Here is a 25,870-nt window from a genome sequence, read left to right as displayed (position 1 = left end):
AGAAAACAGCATATATGCAAAAGATATTGCATATTGAGGGTATTCCCAAGGTTTATAGGTTTTGCAAAGGTTGCGATTGGATAGAGGGACCCTGAAAACCCTAGTTTACATCTTAATCTCATTTATTTACTGTAAGATTACTGGTGTAATAAATAAAATAAGTACAGATTATAAAAGGAATGTCATATCAATAACATCCTGCAACCTTACTGGTGCTTGTATTCCTGTCTTTGATTATTACACAGGGGCTATGATGTGACACCTATTCAGGCTTTGGTGCTTATCCAAGTGTAGGTCTTGTGTCCTAGACATTGGTTAGGGCGTCAAGGGGATGGCGCTTGTGGCTGTGGAGTACAAAATAAGAGAAAGTTGCTTAAGGCAAGTAACTACCCTACAATGACATGACTGCTTATGGCGGTGACAAGCTATCTAAGTACAGTGACAAGACCGCTTAAGGTGGTGTAAGACTTCCTAAGTGGCTAAACTAAGTATTTACTGGGCTGTATGGCCCTTGTACACTGAGTGGATGCAACAAGAGGTAATTGACCTGGGTGTTACCATGGTGTAAGGTCTCTACTTATTGGATGTATATATGTGACTTGGTTGGCAACAGCATTGCCTAAATGACAAGTTGTAACACACACTCAATATTGATGTTAAGAGTAAAGACAGGGGGAGAGTGGGTAGAAGTCCTGGGACCTTATAAGGTGCCCAGGTTGATACATGCGTAAACAGAAGAAACCAAATGAATGTATATAGTTAGTAATCAGCCTGAACAGAGCACTGGGTACAAGTGTAACATAAAGAGAGGTAACGGTGTATTGTAAGGGTAACACATACACCAGAGCTAGACCTACAGTGATAGCGTAACCCTTACACTTGCCCTCCAGACAGTTGCGGCTGTCTCAGTCACTTTTCTCCGTCTCCTCCAGTGCCCTTCCCTTCCCCTTTCCTTTTGACTTGATCAGTCCTTCTACGTACCAACAATTGCTTGAGCTTGAGCTTGCGTGGTGAGACGCAAGGCTGTTCTGGCTCAAGGGTCTTGAGTCTGTTCCCGGCGTTGCGCATCTTGACGTTGGGTCCAAGGGTTGTCCACTTGGCAATGTGGTTGGTTGCATCCCTAACGTCTGGATTGTCTTGCTCTGTTGCAGATGGCTTGGGCCCGCCATTGCTTCCATCATTGGAATTGGCCTTGTCTTCTCCAATGCTGGATTTGGGAGCTGCAACAGCATGTGATGTCTCAAAGTTGCCTTGTTCCCCCTGATTGTCAACCAGTGTTCTTTGATCCCCAGTATGAGGTTGTTGATTGCTTGTTCTGTGGTCTCCGGCATGTACAGGGGCACCAGATAGGCTTGCCTTAGTAGTTCCTGAGGGTAGCTTGCGTTGCCAATCCTTGGTTTGTCCCCTATCCTTAGGGCCTGTAGTACAATCCTTGACATATCTTCCATGATGTCCCACTCCCTGTCCACAACGCGCTGGTGAGTCCTCTTGACACGCTTGTTGAGGGTCTTGGTCACTGATATCATGTTCTCAACGGTTCTGATAGCCCAGGTCACCTTCAACAACAGATTGTTGATTTGGAGCCCAATTGCGCCCCTCTGGTTTGGGTCTGGTGCTGGTTGGAGTGGTGGGTTCAACGGTACTCTCTTGATTGGATCTGGTAGCATTGTTGGAGCTGGATTGGCTAGCGCTCTGGCAATTTGAAGGGGTAGAGGCTTGGGTACTAACAACGGCCCTAGTATTGGGCAAATACTTGGTATGTACTTGCTTTCTTCCTCATTGTTCACTTCCGTTCCGCTTGGGGAAAGGCTTCTTCCCCTGGTAGTTGACTGGCTATGGCCTTGCTTGGTTGAGGTGCTACATGTGGACAATCTACTCCTTGGCCTAGCACTAGGTTGAGTTCCTCTTTGTCTAAAGCGCCTTCCTTTGTACAGGTCCAGCTGTCTTCTACCAACGTGCGGGTAATGGTGCTGATATCTCAGGCGTGGCCCCATGCCCCCTTGTCAGCCTCTTTGCTGTACTTGGGGGTTACAGGCTTGGATGGTTTTGAGGCTGGTCTGCGCAACGGTGTTGAGCAGCCGCAGTAACCCAAGATTGACTTGGTTGTACTGGTCCTGTTGATATGCTGGTGGTTTGTCTTGTTGTTGGTTGTGGTCCCAACTAAGTTGCTGGCATTGGCCGTGGGGCATCTTTTGTATAGTGATAGTAATTCAGTGAGCTTGATATGCAACAGTGGTGTGGTGAGGTGCTTGTACTCTGGGTCTCCCTCCTTAAGTACGCGTATGCTTGCGCCCTCCAGGGTTTCAGACCCGCTATCACTAAGCTCATCATAGGGTGTGTCTCCTCCTTCCGCCCAAGGTAGGTCCCTAGCTTGTTTGACCCCTATGGCTTTGAAGTATTGCTTGAGTGCTTCTAAGTGCCTGACCACACGGTATGTTTCCCAAGTGCAATCCCCAGTTTGCCACGCTATTTTGAACATAGTGTTACTACCCTTGCCACAATGCCCTACTATTTTCTCTACTGCCCATTTGTTGTCATTGGCTTCCAACAATGCAATTTGCTTGTAGTTCCTCCCTGGGAACCTGCGGTCCTTGTAGGGTATATGCGGCTTGAGTAGCAATGCATGGAATATTGCCTTGATCCTGCGCCGCCTGAGGTCCTCCGGGAGCTCCACATGGTAGGTGGCTCCTTCTTTTACCACTCCATCAATTACTACTGGCCTGATCCATTGTGCCAATAGCTTGTGGGGCTTTCCCATTGGTACGCGCATATTCTTTGTGCTCACATAGACCCAATTGCCCTGCTTGAAGGGTGATGGCCTTTGGTGTCAATTTGACTCAACCATCTGGCTCAAACGCGCTCCTATGATTGCGTTGTGCGCTATCATTAGTGCGTATTTGATGTTACGCGCTGCTTTGCGCACACTGTGCATGTCCGTCCTTGTCCTGGACACGGTCACATGACCAGTACAAGTGGTTGCATGCTGGCCCAAGCCCAAATTTGGGGGGTAGCAGGTGTAATCATGGGTTGTCAGCAGAGGAATAATAGGGCTCTATGGCTTAGTGGTCAAGCTGGTTCAATTCTGGCTAGTTCTATTTTCCTCTGTTTATGACAGTCCTGGTTCTCACTAACATTGGTCTAGGTACGTGTCTGTAGTTCAGCAAAAACAGACTGAATCCCGTTGTTTCTGACCTTGCTGAGTTTATTGCAAACTCTATGCTGGGTAGCTTGAGTGCCCAGTCCCTCAGGGCCGGGTTTACGCACACGCGTATTATTCCTGACATGCTTTGTATTAATTGTTCCATCATCCCGTCCATTTGTGGGTGGAATGCGGACAATAATCTGATCTCAGTACCAGTCAGGCTATAGAACGTCTGCCAGAATATCAATGTAAATAGCTTGTCTCAATCACTAATTATGATTTCTGGTATTCTGTGTAGCCTGAATACATTTGCGTGGAACACTTCTGCCATGTTGCAAGCGGTGTAGTCCAACCTGGTAGGTATCAAATGCGTCATACACGTTAGGTGATCTATCACGGCACATATCATGTCAAATGTTCCTAGCAATGTGGTTGATTTGGGTAATGGTCCAAAGAAGTCTACCCCAACCTGTGCCCACAGGTACTTTGGTATTGGCAATGGCTTCAACAGCCTGTATGGCTTCTGTGTCAATGTCTTGGATGACGCGCATGATACACATGCATTGCAGAAACGCTTTGTGTCATTTGCCAGTCCTTTCCAGTATAGACTTTTGTGCATGTATGCATATGTCTTTTTGTATCCCAGATGCAATACCATTGAGTGAGCGTGCAAGATTAACAGACTGCAGATATGCCAATCCCCGCTTGTTGTATTTGGCACACATAGATACAATCAACCGTGCTTGCTAAAGTATATTAGTTCCTTGCAGAGTTCAAACTGAGGAAATTGCAATGGTTCCTCAATTATTTTCTTGTAGTCTTTGTCCTTCTTGTATCCTTCTGCTATTGTGCTCACTATGTCTATTTTGCTCACTAGCTGTGTTATGTGCCTGTGGTCTGATCTGTCCATTGGGTCTACTTTGTTTCCTGTAGTATTCCCGCCCTCCAGCTTGACGCTTGCTGGTGAGCTCATTGATTCAGTCTTGCGTGTTTCACTCCTGGCTTCTGTTGACCCATTCATGATCTCATCAAATTCTTCCCTTCTATCAGGGTCCCAATTTGCTTTATCAGCGGTGCCTCTTCTCTTTGGGGCTCTTGTCCCAATTCTTCTGTAATTGCCCCTTCCTGGGATTTCTGGGTCATATTGTTCCAGCGCCACACATTTACAAGCTGGGTTTTGCCTCACCCCTTCCAATGTTACTTGGCTCTTGGCCGCTACTTTTGCTGCCATACCTGTGATCACAGGTTGCATTAACTGTACGGTGGGTGTATGCGCGTTCCCCGTTGTGTTGTTTCCATCTATGTCCGCCATGTATTCACTTGCCGCCCATTCTGTTCCCTTTTTGTCTTCACTGTATATCCTAGAAAGTGCATCCGACAGCACGTTCTGGGATCCCTTGATGTATCTAATAGTGCAGTCAAATTCATTTATTGTTTCTAACCATCTAACTTGGCGCGCATTCAGTTCCTTTTGGGTTAGCAAGAACTCCAGCGCCTTGTGGTCAGTGAGTACTTCAAACTTCATGCCATACAGTAGTGGCTGGAACTTGTCCAGTGACGCTACTATGGCCAGGGCCTCCTGTTCTGTCACCGTGTAGTTCTGTTGCGCCGTTGTGAACTTAGCCAACCAGAAGGCTGCTACCGCGGCTGTCTGCCATTCCTTCCCTTGGCTGACCAGTCTGCTTGCTCCGGTTAGGCTTGCATCCGTTATCAGGTATATTGGGTCCTCTCCCAGCCCATATCTCAGTGCTACCCAATGTTTGTCCCTGTATTCTTCTACAAGCTGTATCACTTTGCGGAATGCCCGCTCTTCCAGTCCGCCCCAGCGGAATAGCTTGTTTCTGCTTGCGCGCTTTGCCAATGGTGCCATTGGTATCTGTATTCCCGGACAATTCAGGGCCAAGTATCCCACTGCTCCCAGAAAGCTTGCAAGCTGCTCCTTACTCTCAGGCGTCTTCCATTTTGACACGGAGTCCACCTTGTGCAGGTCCATTCAAATGCCCTGCTTGTCCACTATGTGTCCCAAGATGTGCAGTTCCTCCGCTAGGAACTGCATCTTGTTAGGGCTCAGGAATAATCTCTCTTGTTTGAGTACTCTCAGTATGGTACGTATATGCTTTACATGTTCCTCCAGCGTGTCTGAGAATATCACAATATTGTCCAGGTATACAAACATAAATACCCCAATGTACGGCGCAAATATGTGATTCATTAACGCTTGGTATGTTGCCCCGGCATTGCAATTGCCTTGCTGCATCACGCAACTGACCATTGTACCCATTGGCGTGTGGAATAATGTCTTGTGCACGTCATCCTTGACCATGCATATCTGTTTGTAAGCGTCTTTCCCATCTAATAGCATCTTGTATTGGTGTCTACTAACCTTGGACAGGATGTCCTTGGGGAGCGGCAGGGGTGACGCCAGCTTAACCGTGTTTGTGTTCTGCTTGCGCTTGTCTAGTACAGTTTGTAGTTCCACCTTTCCATCCTTCTTCTTTGGCAGGAATAGCATGGGGATTGCGTTCAATCCCGTGCTATGCTTCCACCGTCCTGACTCCAGGTAGTTGCGCGCCTTTGACTCAAACTGACTCTTAAGCGCTTCTGGGCATCTGGATGGTTGGAACTTATACACTTTTGTCTTGTCTATCAGTGGTATCCTGTGATTGATTGCTCTCATAGGTGGCAATGGGATCATCCCGTTCACTGGCTTGCATACTTCTGCTGCCTCCTCCCTGAGCATCTCACGCAGCTCAGCCATCCTTGTACCCACAATCTCTGTAGATAGTGAATTTATCTGTAGAACATGGTCTCTGTCTAATGGCAGCGCTTTGTTCAATCCAATGTATACGCTGTACGGGTTGAAACTCAATCTCACGCTGTGCTGAAATAAGAACAGCGTGCCCAATATCACATTGTAGTTATCTAAGTTCCCTACGTCAAACTGACGGTTTTTGTTCACTGTCTGATATTCTATTCTAGCCTGTGCACAATAGTGTAAAGTTCCTTGCAACCCCGCCATTGCCAGCTGAACTTGCAGCGGTTTCATCAGCGCCGTCTTATCTAGTTTGAGCTGATTGACCAGTGTTGACAAAATTAGGTCAGTTTGGCACCCAGAGTCCAGCAGTACTTGTACTGACTTGCCTTCTATCTTTGCTTTGACCACCAGCGTGTTGGGCACTTTGCGCGTGTTGTCTTTGATCTTGACCGCATTGCGCTCTATGTGCTTTGTTGTGGCATTGTTCTTTTGCCCTACGCAAACGGCGTTCACTTTGACCCTGTCTCTCAGCTGGGTAAGTTTGTCCAACTCCTTGAGCATGACCAACAAGACTCAGACCTTCTCTTTGGGTCTGATTTTAACTGTGTTTGCACGTATATGCAACGGCTTTGCCTTGTGGAACTTTGGGCAGTCCTGGGCCAGATGTCCTGACCTCTGGCACACGTAGCATAGCCCAGCAGCCTTTAGTCTGTCTTGTTCTTCACTTGTGAGTTTCTCCCTCCTTGTGTTTGCCTCTTTGCGCCCTCCTTCTTGCGTTTTGTGTCTATTCTTGTCTTGGCGCTTGTCTGTCCTGTTACCATTACCATTGTAGCTCCCACTTCTATGGTTGCAGTTCCTCCCGTTTGATCCATTAGCCAAGCTTCTGTAATTAGGATGGCGGTTGTTCTTCCTGGGGGGGCTACGCAACCGCTCTTTCTGTGGATTTCCCTTGTTGTTTCCCAACCTTTCAATTTTCCGTTTGATCTTATGTGCCCTTTCTGCTGCCAATGCCGCTTCTTGCAGTGTATCTATGTCTGTAGTTTCCGGCTGCATGTATTTTAGAGCCCATTCAACCTTAATATACTGCGCGGCGCCTTCCCAGATTCTCAGAACGTGTTGTCTATTGTTGATATCCCTAAGTCTGCAACAGAGCCTAGCCAGCTTGGCAAAGTAGTCCTGAACGCTCAGGTCCCCTTGCTGCTTCTGGTTATACTGACGTTGCACCTCCTCCTTGAAGTTGGGGGGGAAACAATATTTGTAAAGTCCAACATATATTGTTTCCATTGTATAAGCTTCAGGGTCTGGCGCTACATTCATCATGTACCATGTTGCCGCCTTGTCCTCAAGGAATTGGCTCACTGTGAGGACGGCCTTGCGGTTGCTAAGCTTGGTATCTGACAAGTATAGTTTATAGTTAAAGATAAACATATTGTATTTATCAATGTCCGCCTTGCCCTTGTAAGCTTTAGGCGTCTGGGCCTTGTACCCTGACCTTGCCTGTGTCACAATTTTCTTCTCTAGTTGTTTGTTCTGTTTCTTGAGTTTTCTGACTATGTCTTCCAACTTGCAGCTTGTTTGCTGTCTTGTTGTCCCTGCGGATTGTGAGGAGATAGACTTGTTGGTGGAGCTGTAGTCACTGTTGGACAAGTCTGAGTTGGAGGGTTCTGAATCACTTCCTGGGATGCTTGTATGCGGGCGTTCCCTGTCACCACCCTGTCTAAGCAATGGAGCCAGTGACTCCATTGTAGAGTACAATGGGTTGGTTCTTCTGCTACGGGTTGTTGTCTTGTCTCTAGCCCCGCTCCTATCACCCCTTGGTACGGTTTCTTGATTGTTCTCAGTATTTGCCGCAGGGTGAACTGACAAGGGACTGATAAGTCCTTCCAGGTATCCACCTCCTTGGTACGTGACTGAGGGTTCCCTGCTGTCTGTGGGTCAACCCCTTTCTCCTTGCAACCCTTCTAGGTTGTCAAGTGCCATCCCAAGGCTTGGCCGCTTGCGTTTCCTGATCCTTTCCCTAGGCTTCTTCTTGCCCTTTCCTTTACCAACGTATGAGCGCGTCCAACTAGTCTCAGTTGCTTCAGTCTCTTTGTCAATTTCCTCCACCGTGACTTGGTGTGTTTGGCAAACTTGCAATGGGCTGGCTCCTTGGGACTGGCTATGTGTGCTCTCAGGTTGGTCTTGATTGCGCAAATTGCGCAGCACCTCCACGTACTTGTTGTTGTTGTATACGTAGTTCTCATCAACCTTGAATATGAGAGCGTTGACCTGTATGCTTTCTCCGTTGGTCTCAGCGCTCTGCTCATTGCTTTTGGGGATGTAGTCCAACCATGACCAGTTGGGATTCACCCATTTGCTAATGTCCGGGAGGCTGGTGTTTGGGCCACCCGGGTCTTTGCCGTTGACATGTTGGACCTCCTCATCCCAGGTAAGTCCCTCATAATTAGCCATTGACTTAGACTCATTACTGGGGCTTCCAATCAGGTCTCTTGTGTTACCCTTGGACTTACGGCGCCTGCGCTTCCTTTGCTCACTACTAACAGAGGGCATCTTACTGGTATTGTCATTTACTACGTATTGCGCTAACAGCGGTTCACCCTCACTAGTCAGAACTATACTTTTGTTGCATACTTGACTTGTTCTGGCAGTTACATACACATTGTTGTCCAAGGACGTGTCCTTCCTCCTTGTTGTTGTCAAGGGTGTCTCTGGCACTCTAATGGCAGCCGGCGCTCTGTTGGTTCCTCCAGGAGTAAGTTCTTGCTCTCCCGGGACTCTGACGGCTGCCTCAGCGTTCCTAGGAAACGCTGCTTCCCCTTCCTTGGGGGAATCTGCTATCATGCGGGTCTTGATTGCTGGTGTTGGCCAGCTCAGCACCCTCCGGATGGGTGGGGCCCTATTTGTTAGGGCCGCGTAGGCAGACAGGGCTAGCTTGACCGCGTTGTTCCCAATGAGTGCCACTCCTTGGCGCTTCCCGGTGCCTAATATGTGTACGCTCTCTCTGGGGCTTTTTTCCCCAGGAGCTGTCCCAAATGTAAGCCGTTCCCTTTCTCTAGGTGCTATCAATTGCTTACTGTTTGTCTCTGATGCCTGTTCATTGGCATTGGCCTTTGCCCCAGCGGCCTTGCGTTGCTGCGTCTTTTGTTTAGGAACTTGGGGTTCCTTCAAGGCGTCATAGCTGCGCCCACTGCGTAGCTGTCTGCTCATTCTGTACGTACTTTCAGTTCTAGATTGATCTATAAGGGTTAAGATAGAAACAAGGTGACAGAGCTACGGAGGCCAACCCGTGCTACTGTTGTTCAAAGATTTTGTGAGTTGTTAGCTCCAAAGTGTGGTATTGTGTTACAACCTCCTTACATATACCATTAGATTCGCACGATTTTTCTAATATTTCTACTATTTTTTACGGACTCCTTACCTTTACTTTTTCGATCACGTGATCTCGGCGCTTATTATGCCGAGATACCGCGCCAAGATACCGTGCCAAGGGCGCTTAGGAGAAATCCACGCTTCTGCACAACCCGCAGCACGCTTCTCTTTTCACATGTAGTCTTCTATTCACACGTGCACAGACCACATGTAGTTAGTATCTTTGTCTATATATACAGCAGGGAAATCACTTGGAGACCCCAAGTTGATTTTACCTTGTCTCATACCCATTGAGGAGGACAGTTCCAGCCAGCTAAGTAGCCAGCCCTTATCAGTAGTTGCATCACCCCTTATTACACTTACCACACCTCCCAGGCCTAAGGCCCCCTTGTCAACAGTAGTTAGCAGTAGGACGCCTTACGCGTCAGTAGTATAGCCTAGGTAGATTAGATTACATAAGCTTGTGTGTAGTAGTACAGCCGTAAGCGCCTGCCCCCACTAGCAAGTACCCACCTTACAGTGGTGTACAACATTGTAAAATCAACTTTTGTAGGCTTTGATTGACAACAAGAAGGCTCCCAGTACTAGCACAAGGGAAATAACCGTGATTGGGGCCACTTTGCAGAGTATAATAATCAAAAACTCCCCACCCACACGTAGTGCTGAATTGCTATAAGGCTGACAAGTCCTGATTGCCTGCTTACCACGTGTTTTGCTGGAACACAGCAGATAGCAACCCTAGACAGCTGATCCACCCGCTTGCTAAAAACCCGCTCATATCACAATTGCCAGATCTGCTGATTTGTTGTAGGGATAGTCCAACGCTAGGTGTCTGACGCAAGGGTTTAGCGTACACACTCTGCACAAAAACTGCCCATAAGTCCTGATATAGGCACCTCCCCCATGCCGTTTCCATCATTCCATCCACACGCTCTGGCGTCCCACACCCTTACTCCCGCCCTACCAGTTGTTCCAGCCGCCGCTCTGTTCCATCCCATTCCCAACCACCCACTTGCAGCCCATCTCCCACTTTGCAAGGCCTGCCTGGAATGGAACCGGAGCCAACCCTTAGCGCTCTCCTTGAGGCTATTGCAGCCCTCACTAGCCAAGTTGGGTCCCTCCAGGACCAAGTCAAGTCCCAGGGCAAGCAGATTATCCAGCTTGTTGCCATATGCAAGGAAACCAACAACCTTGTTGGTGACAAAGACCAAGGAGGCGCTCAAGCCAAGCCTGGCCCATCAACTGGGCCTGTCACTCCCCCCACTCATACAGGGGGAGAAACCCACACTCCAGGAACGGTTAGGCCTGGACTCAAGGCCCCTTTCCGCCCATCAAGGGGTATGGGCTTTGACTCAGAAGAAGAGGAGGAACCAAGGAGAGTCCCCAAAAAGGAGCCTCAAGGAACGCCTAGGAGGCATCTAGGGTCCCTCACCCCCTTTGACGCAGGGTCCAGCATAAAGCAGCCCAAGATGGACCTCCCAGATCCTTATAAGGGAGAAACAAGGGGGCGCAAGGCCACACAATGGCTGGACCAAATGCTACTCTGGGTAGCACTTCACAGGGATCAATTTGATGAGGAGGAACAGATGGTTGTATGGATACTGTACCATATGACAGACAAAGCCGCCGACTGGGCACTCCCCCTCATTGGGGCTATTATCAAGGGCAAGGGAAACCCCCCAACCACCATCACGGCCTTATTGGCCAAATTCAAGGAGGCATTTGCCAATCCCAATGCCAAGCAGGCCGCAGCTAGGAAGATTGCAGCACTCTCCCAATCCACAACCACCTCCAAGTACGTCACAGAGTTCCGCAATCTCATGGCGGAATTAGACTGGAATGAGGAGGCCTACATTGCACAGTTCACGCAGGGCCTCCACTGGAAGGTCAAGGAATTATTGTCAACAAAGGATAATATTCCAGACAAACTTGAGGCAATTTTTGCAGCCTCAATCAAAATTGACAACACTTGCCACAAAAACAAGGAGAACCAGCCAAAGAAGCAACCCGCCAAGTCCCCAGCCACCGTGGCCACCTCCACCACCACTACCAGGGTCTGTCTCTCCAAGGACCCTAATTATGTCACACCAGAAGAGAGGGACCATTGCTGCGCGTCTGGCCTTTGTGTCAAGTGCGGCCAAAAAGGGCATGGCATCAAACAATGCCCCAATGGTTGGAAAGCTACAATCAAGGAAGCAGCCAAGGTAGCTGAGGACAAGTTGGGAAAAGAGTGAAGTTGAGGACCGCTGCCAAGCCCTTGACTCCCAAAAAGGACATTGTAGATAGTAATATAGAATTTGTATCTGTGGGACTTGATTCAAATAAAAAACCCCTACTATTTATTGATCTATACGTCCAAAATTCCTTGGCAGAACCCTTGAAAACCCTCATAGATTCAGGAGCCACATTGAATTTCATCTCCCCTTTGATTGTGGAAAAATACAAAATTCCAAAAACCCAACTCAAAAATCCACAAGTTGTGAGAATGTTAGATGGTACAATTTCCCAGACTGGTTGCATTTGGCACCAGGTCCAACTTGCAGTTTTGGCCAACGGCCACCCACACACTGTTCCCTTCCTAGTCTGTCCCATTGGGAACACACCCGCCATACTTGGCATGACATGGCTCACTCAGGAGTCACCCCTCATAGATTGGAACCAAGGCACCATCACCTTCCCAGACCAGATCCAGATAGCCTTGGAGGAAGAAGCCAACCCCAACCCACTGGCAGACTTACCCACAGAATATCACAAATTTGCCAGGGTATTTGGTGAAGAGGAATTCAAGGTCCTTCCCCTGCACAGGGAATACAATATTGCCATTGACCTAGTCCCTGACGCCAAACTCTCCCCTGGACCTATCTACAGCATGACTGATGCAGAATCCAAGGCACTTAAGCAACATATTGATGAGGAATTGGCAATGGGCAAGATCCGCCCTAGTACTTCCTCAGCAGGTGCCCCAGTCATGTTTGTAAAAAGGCAGACGGATCCCTTTGATTGGTGGTTGATTACAGGAAGCCCAACAATGTTACCCACAAGAATGTTTACCCACTCCCTAGACAGGACAATCTCATGACCAAGCTCAGGCACGCAAAACTGTTCACTAAACTAGACCTACGCTGGGGATACAATAACGTCAGGATCAAGGAAGGGGACAAATGGAAAACAGCTTTCAGAACCAAATACGGCCTATTTGAATACCTATTGATGCCCTTTGGTCTGACAAACGCACCGGCAGCTTTCCAGCATTTTATGAACAATCTGTTCCAAGACCTGATTGATGTCACTGTTGTTATCTACCTGGATGATATATTGATCTTCTCAGAGAAGCCCAAGGACCACCCATCTCATGTCAGGGAGGTCTTGTCTTGACTCATGAAAAATCAGCTGTTCTGCAAATTATTGAAATGCCATTTCCACGTTACCACAGTAGACTACCTAGGAATTGTCATCTCCCCAGCTGGATTTTCAATGGATCAGAAGAAGATCAAAGCAGTTACATCATGGCCTACCCCCAAAATGGTCAAACAAGTCCAAGCCTTCCTAGGGTTTGTAAATTACCTCTGTTGATTCATTCCAAACTTTAGCTCTGTTGCACGGCCGCTCCACAACCTGACAAGAAAGGAAACCCCTTGGTCATGGGGCAACCTAGAAGAAGCCGCTTTCCAGGAGCTTAAATCCTTGGTCACCAAATCTCTGGTCTTGATCCATTCCAACCCCAACTTACCCTACTACCTTGAAACGGATGCGTCAGGAGTAGCCATGGGAGCAATCCTTAGTCAGCAAGGGGAAGATAACTGCCTACACCCAGTGGCATATATGTCCAAATCATTCTCTGGCGCTGAGGCTAATTACAATACCCACAACAAGGAACTCCTGGCAATAATCAAGGCATTGGAGGAATGGCAGATTTTCCTAGAAGCAATGGATAAACCAATCCAGGTTTTCACAGATCACAGAAACCTGGAGTACTGGATGCAGGCACAAACCTTCAACCGGAGACATGCGCAATGGCAAATTTTCCTGAGCAATTTCAACTTTGAAATTCATTATTGTCCAGGCAAACAATCAGGAAAACCAGACGCCCTGTCAAGAAGGTCAGATTATGTAGACCTCCCCACAGAACCAGAAATCATGCTACCATCAGAAGTCTTTGCAAACTCATCAGAAGAGGAAGTTGAGATTGTCACAGACATTTGTTCTAAGCTCAAAGAAGACCCATCACTTGAACCCATCATCAAAGTCCTGACAGAAGACGCAGACAACTCACCTCCGTCCATTTGCAAAGCCTACTGGGATTACAACTGGGAAGAAGACTTACTATGGTATTGTGGGAAATTGGTAGTGCCCAACTTGGAGACCATCAAAGAACAGCTATTGAGGGAATTTCACAACTTGCCCCTTGCAGGACACCCAGGCCAACAAAGGACTCTAGAGCTCCTCAGCCGCAGCTACTGGTGGCCAGGCATGAAGTCATCAGCAAAGGAATGGGTTGAATGTTGCCCAACCTGCCAAGCCAACCAACGTGCACATGCCCTGGTTATTGCCCTGAAACCCCTGGAAGTCCCGTTGTTCCCCTTTCACACTATATCCTATGACTTCATCACCGGATTTCCCAAGTCACAGGGTAACAACGCCATCCTAGTGGTCATAGACTCCTTCTCCAAATTTGGGCATTTCATCCCAACCACAAAGAGGGTCTCAGCAAAAGGGTTAGCGGACTTGTTCATCTCCCACGTGTGGAAACTTCATGGTCTACCAGTCAAGACAATATCAGACAGGGGAACCACTTTCACAGGAAAGTTCCTAAGGGCTCTCTACCAATGTCTTGGGGTGAAACCAGCCTTTTCATCAGCTTACCACCCAGAATCCAACGGACAAACGGAAAGGGTAAACCAATTCATTGAGTTCTACCTCAGGTCATACGTTGCAGCAGACCACTCAGACTAGGCAACCTGGCTACCATTGGCAGAATATGCTTACAACAACGCCAAACACTCTGCCACAGGGAAAATGCCCTTTGAGTTAGTCTATGGAAGAAATCCAGTCATGAATCCTTCCAATGTCCCGGCAAATGTCCCAGAAGCAGACCTGGTAGCCAACACTCTGGCCCAAGAATGGCAAGAAGCAGAATCAGCACTCAAAATGACAAAGGAACGCATGACAAGAGCATCAGGAGTAGTGCCAGAATACTTGATAGGAGAAAAGGTTTGGCTGGACGGAAAAAATGTGGAGCTCAGAACAAACTCCAACAAACTGGACCCAAAACGCCTAGGCCCATTCAAAGTGACAGAAAAAATCTCCAGTCATGCCTATTGGCTAAAACTCCCAGAAACCCTGAAAATCCACAACATATTCTACGTGGGTTTATTGTCCAAAAGCCATGAATCTCCCAGCCAACCATTCCCAGAACAACCCCCTCCAGAGACAATAGAAGGAGAAGAGGAATACAAGGTGGAACAGATCATTGATTCCAAACAACAATGGGGTAAATGGTTCTATTTGATCAAATGGAAGGGATATGGCCCAGAAGACAATTCCTGGGAACCAGAAGAACTGTTGGAACACAGCCAGGAAGAGATCAAGCGCTTTAACCAAGCTAGACTCAGAGAGGCTTGTGACGCCGCCAAGAGCCTTTAGGGGGGGGGCAATGTTACAACCTCCTTACATATACCATTAGATTTGCACGATTTTTCTAATATTTCTACTATTTTTTACGGACTCCTTACCTTTACTTTTTTTGATCACGTGATCTTGGCGCTTATTATGCCAAGATACCGCGCCAAGATACTGTGCCAAGGGCGCTTAGGAGAAATCCACGCTTCTGCGCAACCCGCAGCACGCTTCTCTTTTCACGTGTAGTCTTCTATTCACACGCGCACAGACCACATGTAGTTAGTATCTTTGTCTATATATACAGCAGGGAAATCACTTGGAGACCCCAAGTTGATTTTACCTTGTCTCATACCCATTGAGGAGGACAGTTCCAGCCAGCTAAGTAGCCAGCCCTTATCAGTAGTTGCATCACCCCTTATTACACTTACCACACCTCCCAGGCCTAAGGCCCCCTTGTCAACAGTAGTTAGCAGTAGGACGCCTTACGCGTCAGTAGTATAGCCTGTCGTAGACACAATCAATACCAGGGAATTTATTCCCAATTTCTCGAATTTAAACGAAGGCAATCGGAGAACATTTTCAGTCACGTGACATCGGCGCTTATATCATACGCTAAGCGCCAAGCCACGTTCCCCTTTGCGCTTACTCATCACACGTAGCCACCTCCACCTATGACGTCATCATGACACGTCAGTGACACGTATGCATGAGTAAGGCCAACTGCGGAGCGGGGTTCTTATTGGATCAGGTATTGGATATTGTACATTTGTAATTAGTCAATCTATAGAATATATAAGGAGGCCAACCAACCATGGTAACACCCAGGTTGATTACCTCTTGTCGCATCTCTCAATTGTACAAGGCCTTAGGCCGGTAACTACTAAGTCCCCCACCTGTACTTGTTGCCTTAAGCAACTTCCTCATTGTAGATACATAGCTTGCCATTGCCATTAGGGCTTTGGTCATTGTACTTAGGTAGCTAGTTGTTGTAGGTAGCCTCCTCACCGCCTTAAGCGGTTCTTACTTAGTTCCATACGGCCACAAGCGCCTGCTACCTAGACAACCCCCAAGGACGTCTAGGACACTAGGTAATCAACCTTAAGTTGGTTGCAAACCGTGCCCACCAAGCACACCCCACTCAGTCTCAACAAACAAGAAGGCCCCCTGTACTAGCACAAGGGAAATCAGGTGATTGGACTTGCCTTTTGCTGTCAATAATCAAACCAGCGTCGGTCCCACCTAGTACCAAATTGCTACAAGGCAGACGGGTTCTAATCGTCCGCATACCAACGGTCACCGCACCCTTTGTCAGCGGAACTAGTCAGCAGATCCACCCGCTTGCAGAAAACCCGTCCCACATCACGCCCGTACACGGCAGTTGATTGGTTGATAGGGTCTGTCCAACGCTAGGCGGTTGACGCAAGTTCTTAGCGCTAGAACAATAAAGTGACCTATAAGTCCTGTCACAGGCACCACCACTCCCCACTCGCCCACCATTACATCACGCACCCCCTCTTGCGCTTCCTCCTGCGCTTCCCACCGCGCTACTTCCCACCAAGGCCGCTCGTATCCCCATGAGATGGCAACCCGCTCCCGGAGCGCCGCTCGTCCCCCGTCCCCTCTCAATCAAGGAGAGTTGGGACCCGCTCTTCCGGCAACCGCCAATGAGCCAAGAAGCCTCAAACCAGAGGTCTACGGGGAAATCTCCCTCAGCCGGGCAATCTCCCTCCTCCTGGGATTGCAAAACCAAGTCATCCGGCTTGAGCGGGAACTCAAGGAAATCAAGGAAGTCAACAAGGAAGCCCAAGACTGGATGGGAGCAGTCGACCAGACCCTCACTTGTATCAAGGTTAGCGGGGGGCCCCAACCCCACACACCAGAAGACCGGAAACCCCCGGCAGTCAAGGCCACGCCCAGGCCCATACCCAAAACCAACCCTCTTCCAGCGCCTAGTGCGCCCCTCATCTCCTGGGCTAACCCCACCAAACCCCCCCTTACCTTTGCTCAACCAACCCCCGTCCAGGCTCCCCCAAGAGTCCATACTCCCGCTCCGCCTACGCCTATCAGGCTCCACTCCCCCATTGTCCCTCAATCAACGGCTCCAGTAGCTGCTTACCAAGCCCCCGTTAAAGTAGATCACCCTGACGCTTATACAGGGAAAATTGGAAACGAGTCGCGTCAATGGCTCACAAGGATGATGGCATGGGTCTGCCTTAATCAACAAATGTTCCCTACTGATCAAGAGGTACTCTCATTCCTCTTGATGAACATGAAGGACGCAGCAGGAGCATGGGCACACCCCCACCTCAATCAACTTGGGTCCCACAGGGCCCTGATTCAAACCGTTGACGAGTTTAAGACAGAGTTCCTGGCCGCATTTGGTAACCCGGACGCCACACAAGCCGCCGAGCGGCAAATTACAAACCTTACTCAGACAGGCACCTGTGCTGAGTACATTACAAAGTTCAGGACCATTGCCATGGACCTGGACTGGAACAATGCCGCCCTCCGTGGGCAATTTGCACGTGGCCTCCATTGGGAGGTCAGCCGTCTCATTGCCACTCAAGAACGGCGCCCTACCACCCTCCTTGAGCTGCAGAATGCGGCTCTGGTCATTGACAACGCCCTCCGCAAAGAGCGCGCCAGCCACCCGCCTAAGGGTAATAAGTCTGGTGCCTCCACTACCCCCAACAGGGGGGCAAGTACCGGCCAACAGGCCACAAGACCAGGGCGTCTATCCAGCAATCCCAACTTTGTCTCCGAGGAGGAGCGCAACCGCCGCAGGGCTGAAGGCCTTTGCATCAAATGCGGAAGGACAGGGCACAAATTTGCGGAATGCCGCACCGGCTGGAAAGCCACGCCTAAGGAGGAAGGCATCAAGAAAGAAGCCGCCAAGATTGGCAAAGAGTCTAGACCTGAATCGGGAAAAGACTAAGGGTGCCTGCTGCTGCGCGCAAGGACCCCAAGGACTCTGGCATCTGTTTGGAATTTTGTAATATATCTAGTACCAATAGAATCACACCGCTTTTCACTATTCCAATACAGCCAGAGAAACAAGCAGAACCACTAGAAGTCCTGATTGATTCAGGCGCCACATCATCCTTCCTACACCCCCGCACTGCGGAACTACTCCGCCTTCCACTCATTGATCTCCCTACACCTTGTATCGTCACTATGCTTGATGGGTCGAGCCCCCAGGCTGGCAAAATCTGGAAGAAGGCAGTTCTTACCTTCTCCTTTGATGGCAAGAAAATGACAGAGACCTTCCTTATATGTAACACAGGTTCTCATGCGGCCATCCTAGGATTGAAATGGTTGGATGCCCACAACCCGGAGATTGATTGGAACACGCGCACCCTCACCTTCCCTCATACAACCCCTGAACACGTGGCCATTGCCAAGGAGGAAGAAGCAGATAAGAATCCTCTTGAAGGAGTACCCTCCAAGTACCATCAATACGCCAAGGTATTTGGAGAAGAAGAATTCAACAAGCTTCCTCCTCACCAACACTATGACATTGGAATCAAACTTACGGAAGAGGGCCCCCTGAATTTGCCCCTTTATAGCATGACTGATGCCGAGTCTGCCACACTTAAGGATTGGCTCAGAGACAAACTCAAGGCTGGGAAGATCCGTCCCAGTAAATCCTCAATTAGCTCTCCTGTCATGTTTGTGCCCAAAAAGGATGGTTCCCGTTGACTGGTTGTTGATTACCGCCACTTGAATAACCAGACTAAGAAAAACGTATACCCGCTACCCCGTCCGGATGACCTTATGGCCCAGCTCCGCGGTGCCAAGGTCTTCACCAAACTAGACCTGAGATGGGGTTACAACAACGTCCGGGTCAAAGAAGGCAACGAATGGAAAACGGCCTTCTGCACCAAATACGGCCTATACAAGTCCTTGGTAATGACTTTTGGTTTAACAAACGCCCCTGCCGCCTTTCAGCACTTCATGAACAAACTGTTCAAAGACTTACTGGATGTATGCATCATCATATACCTAGATGATATCTTGATTTATTCAAAAGATGACGCATCCCACACCCAACACGTCCATGAGGTCCTACGGCGCTTATTAGAAAACCAACTGTTTTGCAAGGCCTCAAAATGCATGTTCCATGTCACTTCCGTGGAATACTTGGGGATCATTGTATCAGATAAGGGTTTCAGCTTGGACAAACTCAAAATCCAAGCAGTTCAGGAATGGCCAACACCCACAAAGGTTAAGGAAGTACAATCTTTCCTGGGGTTTGCAAATTTCCTCCGCCAATTTGTTGCCAACTTTAGCCACATGGCCAGGCCGCTACACAACCTGGTCAAGAAAGATACGGCTTGGAATTGGGGTCCTAAAGAACAAGAAGCTTTCCAGGGTTTAAAGGATGCTATTACCAATGCCCCGGTCCTATGCCACGCCGATCCTGCCAAACCTTATTTCCTGGAAACAGACACCTCAGGTGCGGCCTTAGGGTCTATACTCAGCCAACGCCAGGAAGACGGACGGTTACATCCCTTAGGATTCCTATCAGAATTGTTCAAGGGAGCGGAACAAAACTATGATACCCACGACAAGGAACTATTGGCTATCATACGATCCTTTGAATACTGGCGTATATTCCTGGAAGGAACTGCACACCCAATCACCATATTTACCAATCACCGCAATCTGGAGTACTGGAAGGAATCAAGAACCTTCAACCGTCGCCACGCACAATGGCACCTTCTACTAGCCGGATACAACTTCCAGATTGTCTATCGCCCCAGGAAACAATCAGGGAAACCGGATGCACTTTCACGCCGCTCAGATCACGCCGACATCCCTCCAGCTGACCAAACCATGCTCCCAGACCCTGTCTTTGCCAACGTTGTGCTAGTCTTACCAGAAAAGGAATTACAACGTCAGATTGAGCAATCCCTAGACCAAGACAAGTCCTTGGAGGAAATCCTCCAATTCCTCCAAAACGAATCAAAGGCACCACCTTCCATCAAACAAGCATTCAAGGACTATGAAATGGAAGCCGGGTTGTTATTCTACCAAGGACAAATTGTAGTACCAGATGCAGGCACCCTAAGGACAGACTTGCTACGGATATTCCACAATAGCCCCTTAGCTGGACATCCTGGTAGACAACAAACCCTGGAATTGGTCTTGCGCAACTACTACTGGCCTGGCATCCGTGCCAACACTTATTGGCATGTGGACTCCTGTGAAACATGTCAACAAATCAGGAAGCCCAAGTATGCGTCTATCCCACCTCAGCCCCTAGAACTTCCAACTAGACCCTGGCAACACGTTTCTTACAACATGATTGTGGACTTACCAAAGGACGGAAACTACGACTCAATCCTGGTCATCATTGATAGCTTCACCAAGTACGGGATATTTGTCAAATGCTCCAAGAAACTGAAAGCCCCGGAACTAGCGGAATTATTCCTGGAACACGTATGGAAACGGCACGGCATGCCCGAGAAAACGGTCTCAGATAGAGGGAGAGTGTTCAACAATAAGTTCCTGAAGGCGCTGTACAAACGTCTGGGAATAGACCCCCACTTCTCCTTGGCATATCACCCCCAGAGCGACGGACAGACAGAACAAGTCAACCCATCCATCAAACATTTCCTCAGGGCATACTCAGGAGTCAACCAACAAGACTGGACTAAGTGGCTGCCAATGGCAGAATTTGCGTACAACAACGCTGTGCACAGTAGTACTGGGAAGACTCCTTTCAAGGCCTTATACGGATGGGAACCCACCTTAACCCCATCCAACGTACCCACAGATGTCCCAGAAGCGGACAAACTTGCCCAAACAATGGAAGCGCAATGGAAGGAAGTAGAATCGGCCCTCCGGCAAGCCAAGCAACGGATGACAGCCGGAGAAAGCGGAAGCCCAACGGAATTCAAAATTGGAGAAGAAGCTTGGCTTGACGCCAAGAATGTCAACCTCAAAACCTTAAGTCCCAAACTGACAGAACAACGTTTGGGCCCGTTCAAGGTTACCGAGAAAATCTCCGACCGCGCTTACCGGCTTGAACTACCCCCAACAATGCGCATTCACAACGTCTTCTACGTGGGGCTTCTATCTAAGGTCAAAAGGGACAAGAAATGCGCCTTCAAGAACCGCCCACCACCAGTCACCGTGGATGGGGAAGAAGAATACAAGGTGGAAGGGATCACTGATGCTGAAGAAAGGAACGGGAAATGGTTCTTCCAAGTCAAATGGAAGGGCTACGGATCCAAAGAGAACACATGGGAACCTTGAGAAAACTTAAAAAACGCCAAAAAAATTTTAGAAAAATACGAAAAAGAGATGAAAAAGAAGGCCCTTGGCGCTGCCAAGGCCCTTAAAGGGGGGGCAGTGTCGTAGACACAATCGATACCAGGGAATTTATTCCCAATTTCTCGAATTTAAACGAAGGCAATCAGAGAACATTTTCAGTCATGTGACATCGGCGCTTATATCATACGCTAAGCGCCAAGCCACGTCCCCCTTTGCGCTTACTCATCACACGTAGCCACCTCCACCTATGACGTCATCATGACACGTCAGTGACACGTATGCATGAGTAAGGCCAACTGCGGAGCGGGGTTCTTATTGGATCAGGTATTGGATATTGTACATTTGTAATTAGTCAATCTATAGAATATATAAGGAGGCCAACCGACCATGGTAACACCCAGGTCGATTACCTCTTGTTGCATCTCTCAATTGTACAAGGCCTTAGGCCGGTAACTACTAAGTCCCCCACCTGTACTTGTTGCCTTAAGCAACTTCCTCATTGTAGATACATAGCTTGCCATTGCCATTAGGGCTTTGGTCATTGTACTTAGGTAGCTAGTTGTTGTAGGTAGCCTCCTCACCGCCTTAAGCGGTTCTTACTTAGTTCCATACGGCCACAAGCGCCCGCTACCTAGACGACCCCCAAGGACGTCTAGGACATAGCCTAGGTAGATTAGATTACATAAGCTTGTGTGTAGTAGTACAGCCGTAAGCGCCTGCCCCCACTAGCAAGTACCCACCTTACAGTGGTGTACAACATATTGGATATGTCAAAAAATGTAAGGTCTCTACTTATTGGATGTATATATGTGACTTGGTTGGCAACGCTGTTGCCTAAATGACAAGTTGTAACACACACTCAATATTGATGTTAAGAGTAAAGACAGGGGGAGAGTGGGTAGAAGTCCTGGGACCTTATAAGGTGCCCAGGTTGATACATGCATAAACAGAAGAAACCAAATGAATGTCTATAGTTAGTAATCAGCCTGAACAGAGCACTGGGTACAAGTGTAACATAAAGAGAGGTAACGGTGTATTGTAAGGGTAACGCATACACCAGAGCTAGACCTACAGTGATAGCGTAACCCTTACACATGGTCAATTGGCCTCCTTATATATTCTAAGTACAGGCTATTTACAAATACAAGATATCAAATATGTAATCCAATAAGATCCCTGCTCTGCAGTTGGTCTTACTCATGCATATGTGTCACTGATGTGTTATGATGATGTCATAGGTGGAGGTGGCTATGTATGCTGATTAAGCATGGATGGGGATGTGGCTTGGCGTTTAGCGTATGATATAAGCGCCAATGTCATGTGATTGAAAAAGTAGTCCAATTGCCTTTGTTTGAAATTGAGAAAATGGGAATAAATTCCCTGGTATCAAGTGTGTCTACAACATCTTGTTTGTCAACAAGAGTACAAGTAAGACTTGACCTAGTTTCACAACTCAGCTCAAACCTATGTGTTATAACCTCCTAACATATACTATTGGATTTGCACAATTTTTCTATTATTTTTAGTATTTTTATGGACTCTTTATCCTTACTTTTTCAATCACGTGATCTTGGTGCTTATTATGCCAAGATGCTGCGCCAAGATACCGTGCCAAGGGCGCTTAGGAGAAATCCATGCTTCTGCGCAGCCTGCAGCACGCTTCTTATTTCCATTATGTCCTTCCTTTCTCACAAGCACAGACCATGTAGATAGTGCGCCTTTGTCCATATATACAGCAGGAAAATTGCTTGGGAACACCAAGTCAATTTTACCTTGTCTCATACTCATTGAGGAGGATTAGTCAGCCAGCTAAGTAGCCAGCCCTGTCATAACCCATATCTGGAGGGGTTATTACCATATATATCCACTGTCAAAGATATATATAGTATATGTGATGCACAGTGATATATGAATAATATATGTTGCTGGGGGATGTTGCACTCCCCCCACCCCCCTAGCCGCGGGCCAATGTTAATGCCTGCGGGCAAGGTCTGAATAATATATTATTATAGAAGAGATTATGTCATCCCCCCCCACCTCAAATCCGTAGTAGTTTAGTATAGTATTTGATAAAGGACTGGAGGGGGGGGAGGTCATGTGACCCTGGTGGACTGTCAGTCTCTAAGTCATGAGCCCTTAGAGTAATGACAGTTCTGACTGCATATATGTGAGTATATGCGGCCTTCTAAAGACTGTGGAATATCCTATTAGTAGGTGGCTTGGTCAGGAGACATGCCAGCAAAGGCATGGGTCATGACAAGCCCCCAGTAGTTCTCAGACGCTCACCCCTTATTTCACTCATCACACCTCCCAGGCCTCAGGCCCCCTTGTTGTTAGTTAGCAGTAGGTCACCTTACGTGACAGTAGTATAGCCTAGTCAGAGTAGATTACATAAGTCTTGCTTGTAGTAGTACAGCCGTAAGCGCCCAATCCCACCAGCGTGTACCCACCTTACAGTGGTGTACAACACATTCCATCCTAGTCATATCTGTGCCTTCCCACCCACCAATCAAAGTCTTAGGAAGCACAGTCCTAAGCAAGTCATACTCATACTCTGACTAGGTGAATGACTCAGTAACCTTGCCACTCTAGGGTATAAAAGGGGACTCTTGCATACCCTTGGAGGGCACCACCCTTCACTGTTACCACTCACTGTTACTGTTGACTGTCACTCTTGGGTTTGGGCTTGCCCCCCTCAATTGTGTGATATATTGTGCCTCAAGATTTCAAATAACTTAAACTTGTATAAGTGGATCTCCCAACTACCCATAGTGTGGAAAGGTTGTAGACCTGATACAGAGTTCTTAGTTTAAGTGAACAGAAGGCAATCATCCATAAAGAAGGATATATACTAAGTAACCAGTTAGTTCCTGCAACTAGGAGTGAAACTTACATAACTATCTCTGCCAAAGGGAACCTGAGCCAGTACTCTTGCTCTTACAGAAATACTTACTAAGACACTTTACACTGAGAAAGGATATATCTGTAGTGGATTGTATTCAAGATAGCTAGACCCAGAGAACCCTAAAGAAGCTACTTCTTTACTTAGCTTGGAAATTGGGAATCTTCCAACACAGACTCTGCTCAGCACCAGAGTCTCAACCTCTTTTCCCCCAATTTACAACAGTCATAAATATATACCAAAAAAGGAAACTGCCTCAGAAAAAAGATAGAAAATAGTAAAAAATTATGTCATGCCAATGAAGGCCATGACATTGACAACCTCATCAGGTAGGTCCATGCAGAGGGAGTACTCAAGCACAGCTATGCACACAATGTTGGTTAATAACATACACTTTCCATTGACTCAAATCAATCTCACCCTGTGCAATCTTCAATGCCAAAGTGTCTTGGCAAAGCTGAATGCACTAGCGGAGGAAGAAAGTTTGGAAATGGGATGTGATTTGGGCACTAAAAGAAAACTTGCTCTCCCCTGGCTGCATGAATGTAGTTGTCCTAGACATGTGGTGGGATGTCAAGGGCACAGGCGCTTGTGGCTGGGTGGTACAATCATGGGACTGCTTAAGCAGTGGAGAGCTACCCTACAACAACTAACTAAGTAACTACAACAATCAAAAGCCCTAAAGGCAATGACTAGCTATGTAACTATGTTGAGGAAGCTGCTTAAGGCAGTGTACTGGTATCTAACTAAGTGGTTACTGGGCTTAAGGCCCTTGTACATTTATGGAGTGAGACAAGAGGTAATTGACCTGGGTATTACCATGGTCAATGGGCCTCCTTATATATTCTACAGGTGATCTATTTACAAATACATTTATATCTAATACCTAAATCCAATAAGAACCCTGCTCCACAAGCAGTCTTACTCATGCATACGTGTCACTGATGTGTCATAATGATGTCATCAGGTGGAGGTGGCTATGTGTGCTGAGTAAGCGCAGATGGGGACATGGCTTGGCGCTTAGTGTATGATATAAGCGCCAAGATCATGTGATTGAAAATGTTGTCTGTTTGACTTTGTTAAAAATTGAGAAAATGGGAATAAATTCCCTGGTATCAAGTGTGTCTACAACAAGGGCCCCCCTTCATTGCCAGTAGTTAGTAGCACAATGCCCTAAGCATCTTAGATACAGTAGTATAGCCTAGCTTAGTCAGCAGTGTTGTGTAGTTTTACAGCCACAAGCACCCATCACCAGCATGTAACCCACCTTACAGTGCAGTTACAACAATGTGACAGTACAAGACCCTGGGTGGCACCAATCCTGCAAACTGTTAATCATGAGCTCTGAATTTGGGTGATTCCTAGTCCATACACTGGATCCTTGCTATGAGAAGTTCAAACAAATCAGAGTCATCAGTACAAGGGTTTGGCCCATTGCCCTTGGAGCCCTTGCTACTGCACATTGCAAGGAGAGGTAAACCAAGTTACCAGCAAGCGGAGTGTCAGGTCTCTACTTATTGAATGTACTAGTGGGGAGAAAAAGTTTGGAAGTGCTGTCATGTGATGGCCCAGAATTTGTACAATACATCTTACTATGTCTTGCAAATGTGGTTGAGAGCTCCCTGTGACTCATTGAGCTCAAATAAATACACTACACAGTGAGGGCAATTCATACCCTGAACTATTTGCAAAAACTGGTGTTCCCCCATCTGTGGCATGCAAAACTGTTAAACATTGGGAAACATATGGCACCCTTGCCTCCTTGCCTTGATCTGGCTGCCCACACAAATTCTCACCTCAATTG

At 47.7% G+C, this 25,870-nt stretch overlaps 7 protein-coding genes across 7 annotated transcripts; 3 read left to right on the top strand and 4 right to left on the bottom strand.

Annotated features, from left to right (window-relative positions):
* Positions 1 to 909: 909 nt before the first annotated feature.
* RhiXN_07644 (uncharacterized protein) lies at positions 910 to 1,667 on the bottom strand (the record flags this gene model as incomplete). Its single annotated transcript, XM_043327460.1, has 2 exons — positions 910 to 1,461; positions 1,518 to 1,667. 2 exons carry the CDS (start codon positions 1,665 to 1,667, stop codon positions 910 to 912), a joined length of 702 nt encoding a protein of 233 aa, XP_043182845.1.
* A 311-nt stretch (positions 1,668 to 1,978) lies between these two features.
* Positions 1,979 to 2,758, bottom strand: RhiXN_07643 (Transposon Ty3-I Gag-Pol polyprotein; the record flags this gene model as incomplete). The annotated part of the gene is made up of 1 exon (XM_043327459.1): positions 1,979 to 2,758. One exon carries the CDS (start codon positions 2,756 to 2,758, stop codon positions 1,979 to 1,981), a length of 780 nt encoding a protein of 259 aa, XP_043182844.1.
* A 1,117-nt stretch (positions 2,759 to 3,875) lies between these two features.
* RhiXN_07642 (Transposon Ty3-I Gag-Pol polyprotein) lies at positions 3,876 to 5,012 on the bottom strand (the record flags this gene model as incomplete). Its single annotated transcript, XM_043327458.1, has 1 exon — positions 3,876 to 5,012. The coding sequence occupies one exon, from the start codon at positions 5,010 to 5,012 to the stop codon at positions 3,876 to 3,878; it is 1,137 nt and encodes a 378-aa protein (XP_043182843.1).
* A 123-nt stretch (positions 5,013 to 5,135) lies between these two features.
* Positions 5,136 to 9,104, bottom strand: RhiXN_07641 (Transposon Ty3-G Gag-Pol polyprotein; the record flags this gene model as incomplete). Its single annotated transcript, XM_043327457.1, has 5 exons — positions 5,136 to 6,449; positions 6,501 to 7,821; positions 7,855 to 8,499; positions 8,554 to 8,920; positions 8,972 to 9,104. 5 exons carry the CDS (start codon positions 9,102 to 9,104, stop codon positions 5,136 to 5,138), a joined length of 3,780 nt encoding a protein of 1,259 aa, XP_043182842.1.
* A 1,211-nt stretch (positions 9,105 to 10,315) lies between these two features.
* RhiXN_07640 (Retrotransposable element Tf2 protein) lies at positions 10,316 to 14,909 on the top strand (the record flags this gene model as incomplete). The annotated part of the gene is made up of 6 exons (XM_043327456.1): positions 10,316 to 11,470; positions 11,521 to 12,236; positions 12,284 to 12,620; positions 12,657 to 12,817; positions 12,857 to 14,159; positions 14,220 to 14,909. The coding sequence occupies 6 exons, from the start codon at positions 10,316 to 10,318 to the stop codon at positions 14,907 to 14,909; spliced, it is 4,362 nt and encodes a 1,453-aa protein (XP_043182841.1).
* A 1,555-nt stretch (positions 14,910 to 16,464) lies between these two features.
* On the top strand, positions 16,465 to 17,820 carry RhiXN_07639 (Retrotransposon-derived protein PEG10; the record flags this gene model as incomplete). Its single annotated transcript, XM_043327455.1, has 1 exon — positions 16,465 to 17,820. One exon carries the CDS (start codon positions 16,465 to 16,467, stop codon positions 17,818 to 17,820), a length of 1,356 nt encoding a protein of 451 aa, XP_043182840.1.
* Positions 17,821 to 18,059: 239 nt separating this feature from the next.
* RhiXN_07638 (Retrotransposable element Tf2 protein) lies at positions 18,060 to 21,146 on the top strand (the record flags this gene model as incomplete). Its single annotated transcript, XM_043327454.1, has 2 exons — positions 18,060 to 18,557; positions 18,618 to 21,146. 2 exons carry the CDS (start codon positions 18,060 to 18,062, stop codon positions 21,144 to 21,146), a joined length of 3,027 nt encoding a protein of 1,008 aa, XP_043182839.1.
* Positions 21,147 to 25,870: the final 4,724 nt, after the last annotated feature.

This window comes from Rhizoctonia solani, chromosome 9 (genome assembly GCF_016906535.1).
Source record: "Rhizoctonia solani chromosome 9, complete sequence".
Classification (NCBI taxonomy): domain Eukaryota; kingdom Fungi; phylum Basidiomycota; class Agaricomycetes; order Cantharellales; family Ceratobasidiaceae; genus Rhizoctonia; species Rhizoctonia solani.
Note: the sequence above shows the minus strand (reverse complement) of the source record. Positions and strands in the feature narration are given on the sequence as shown.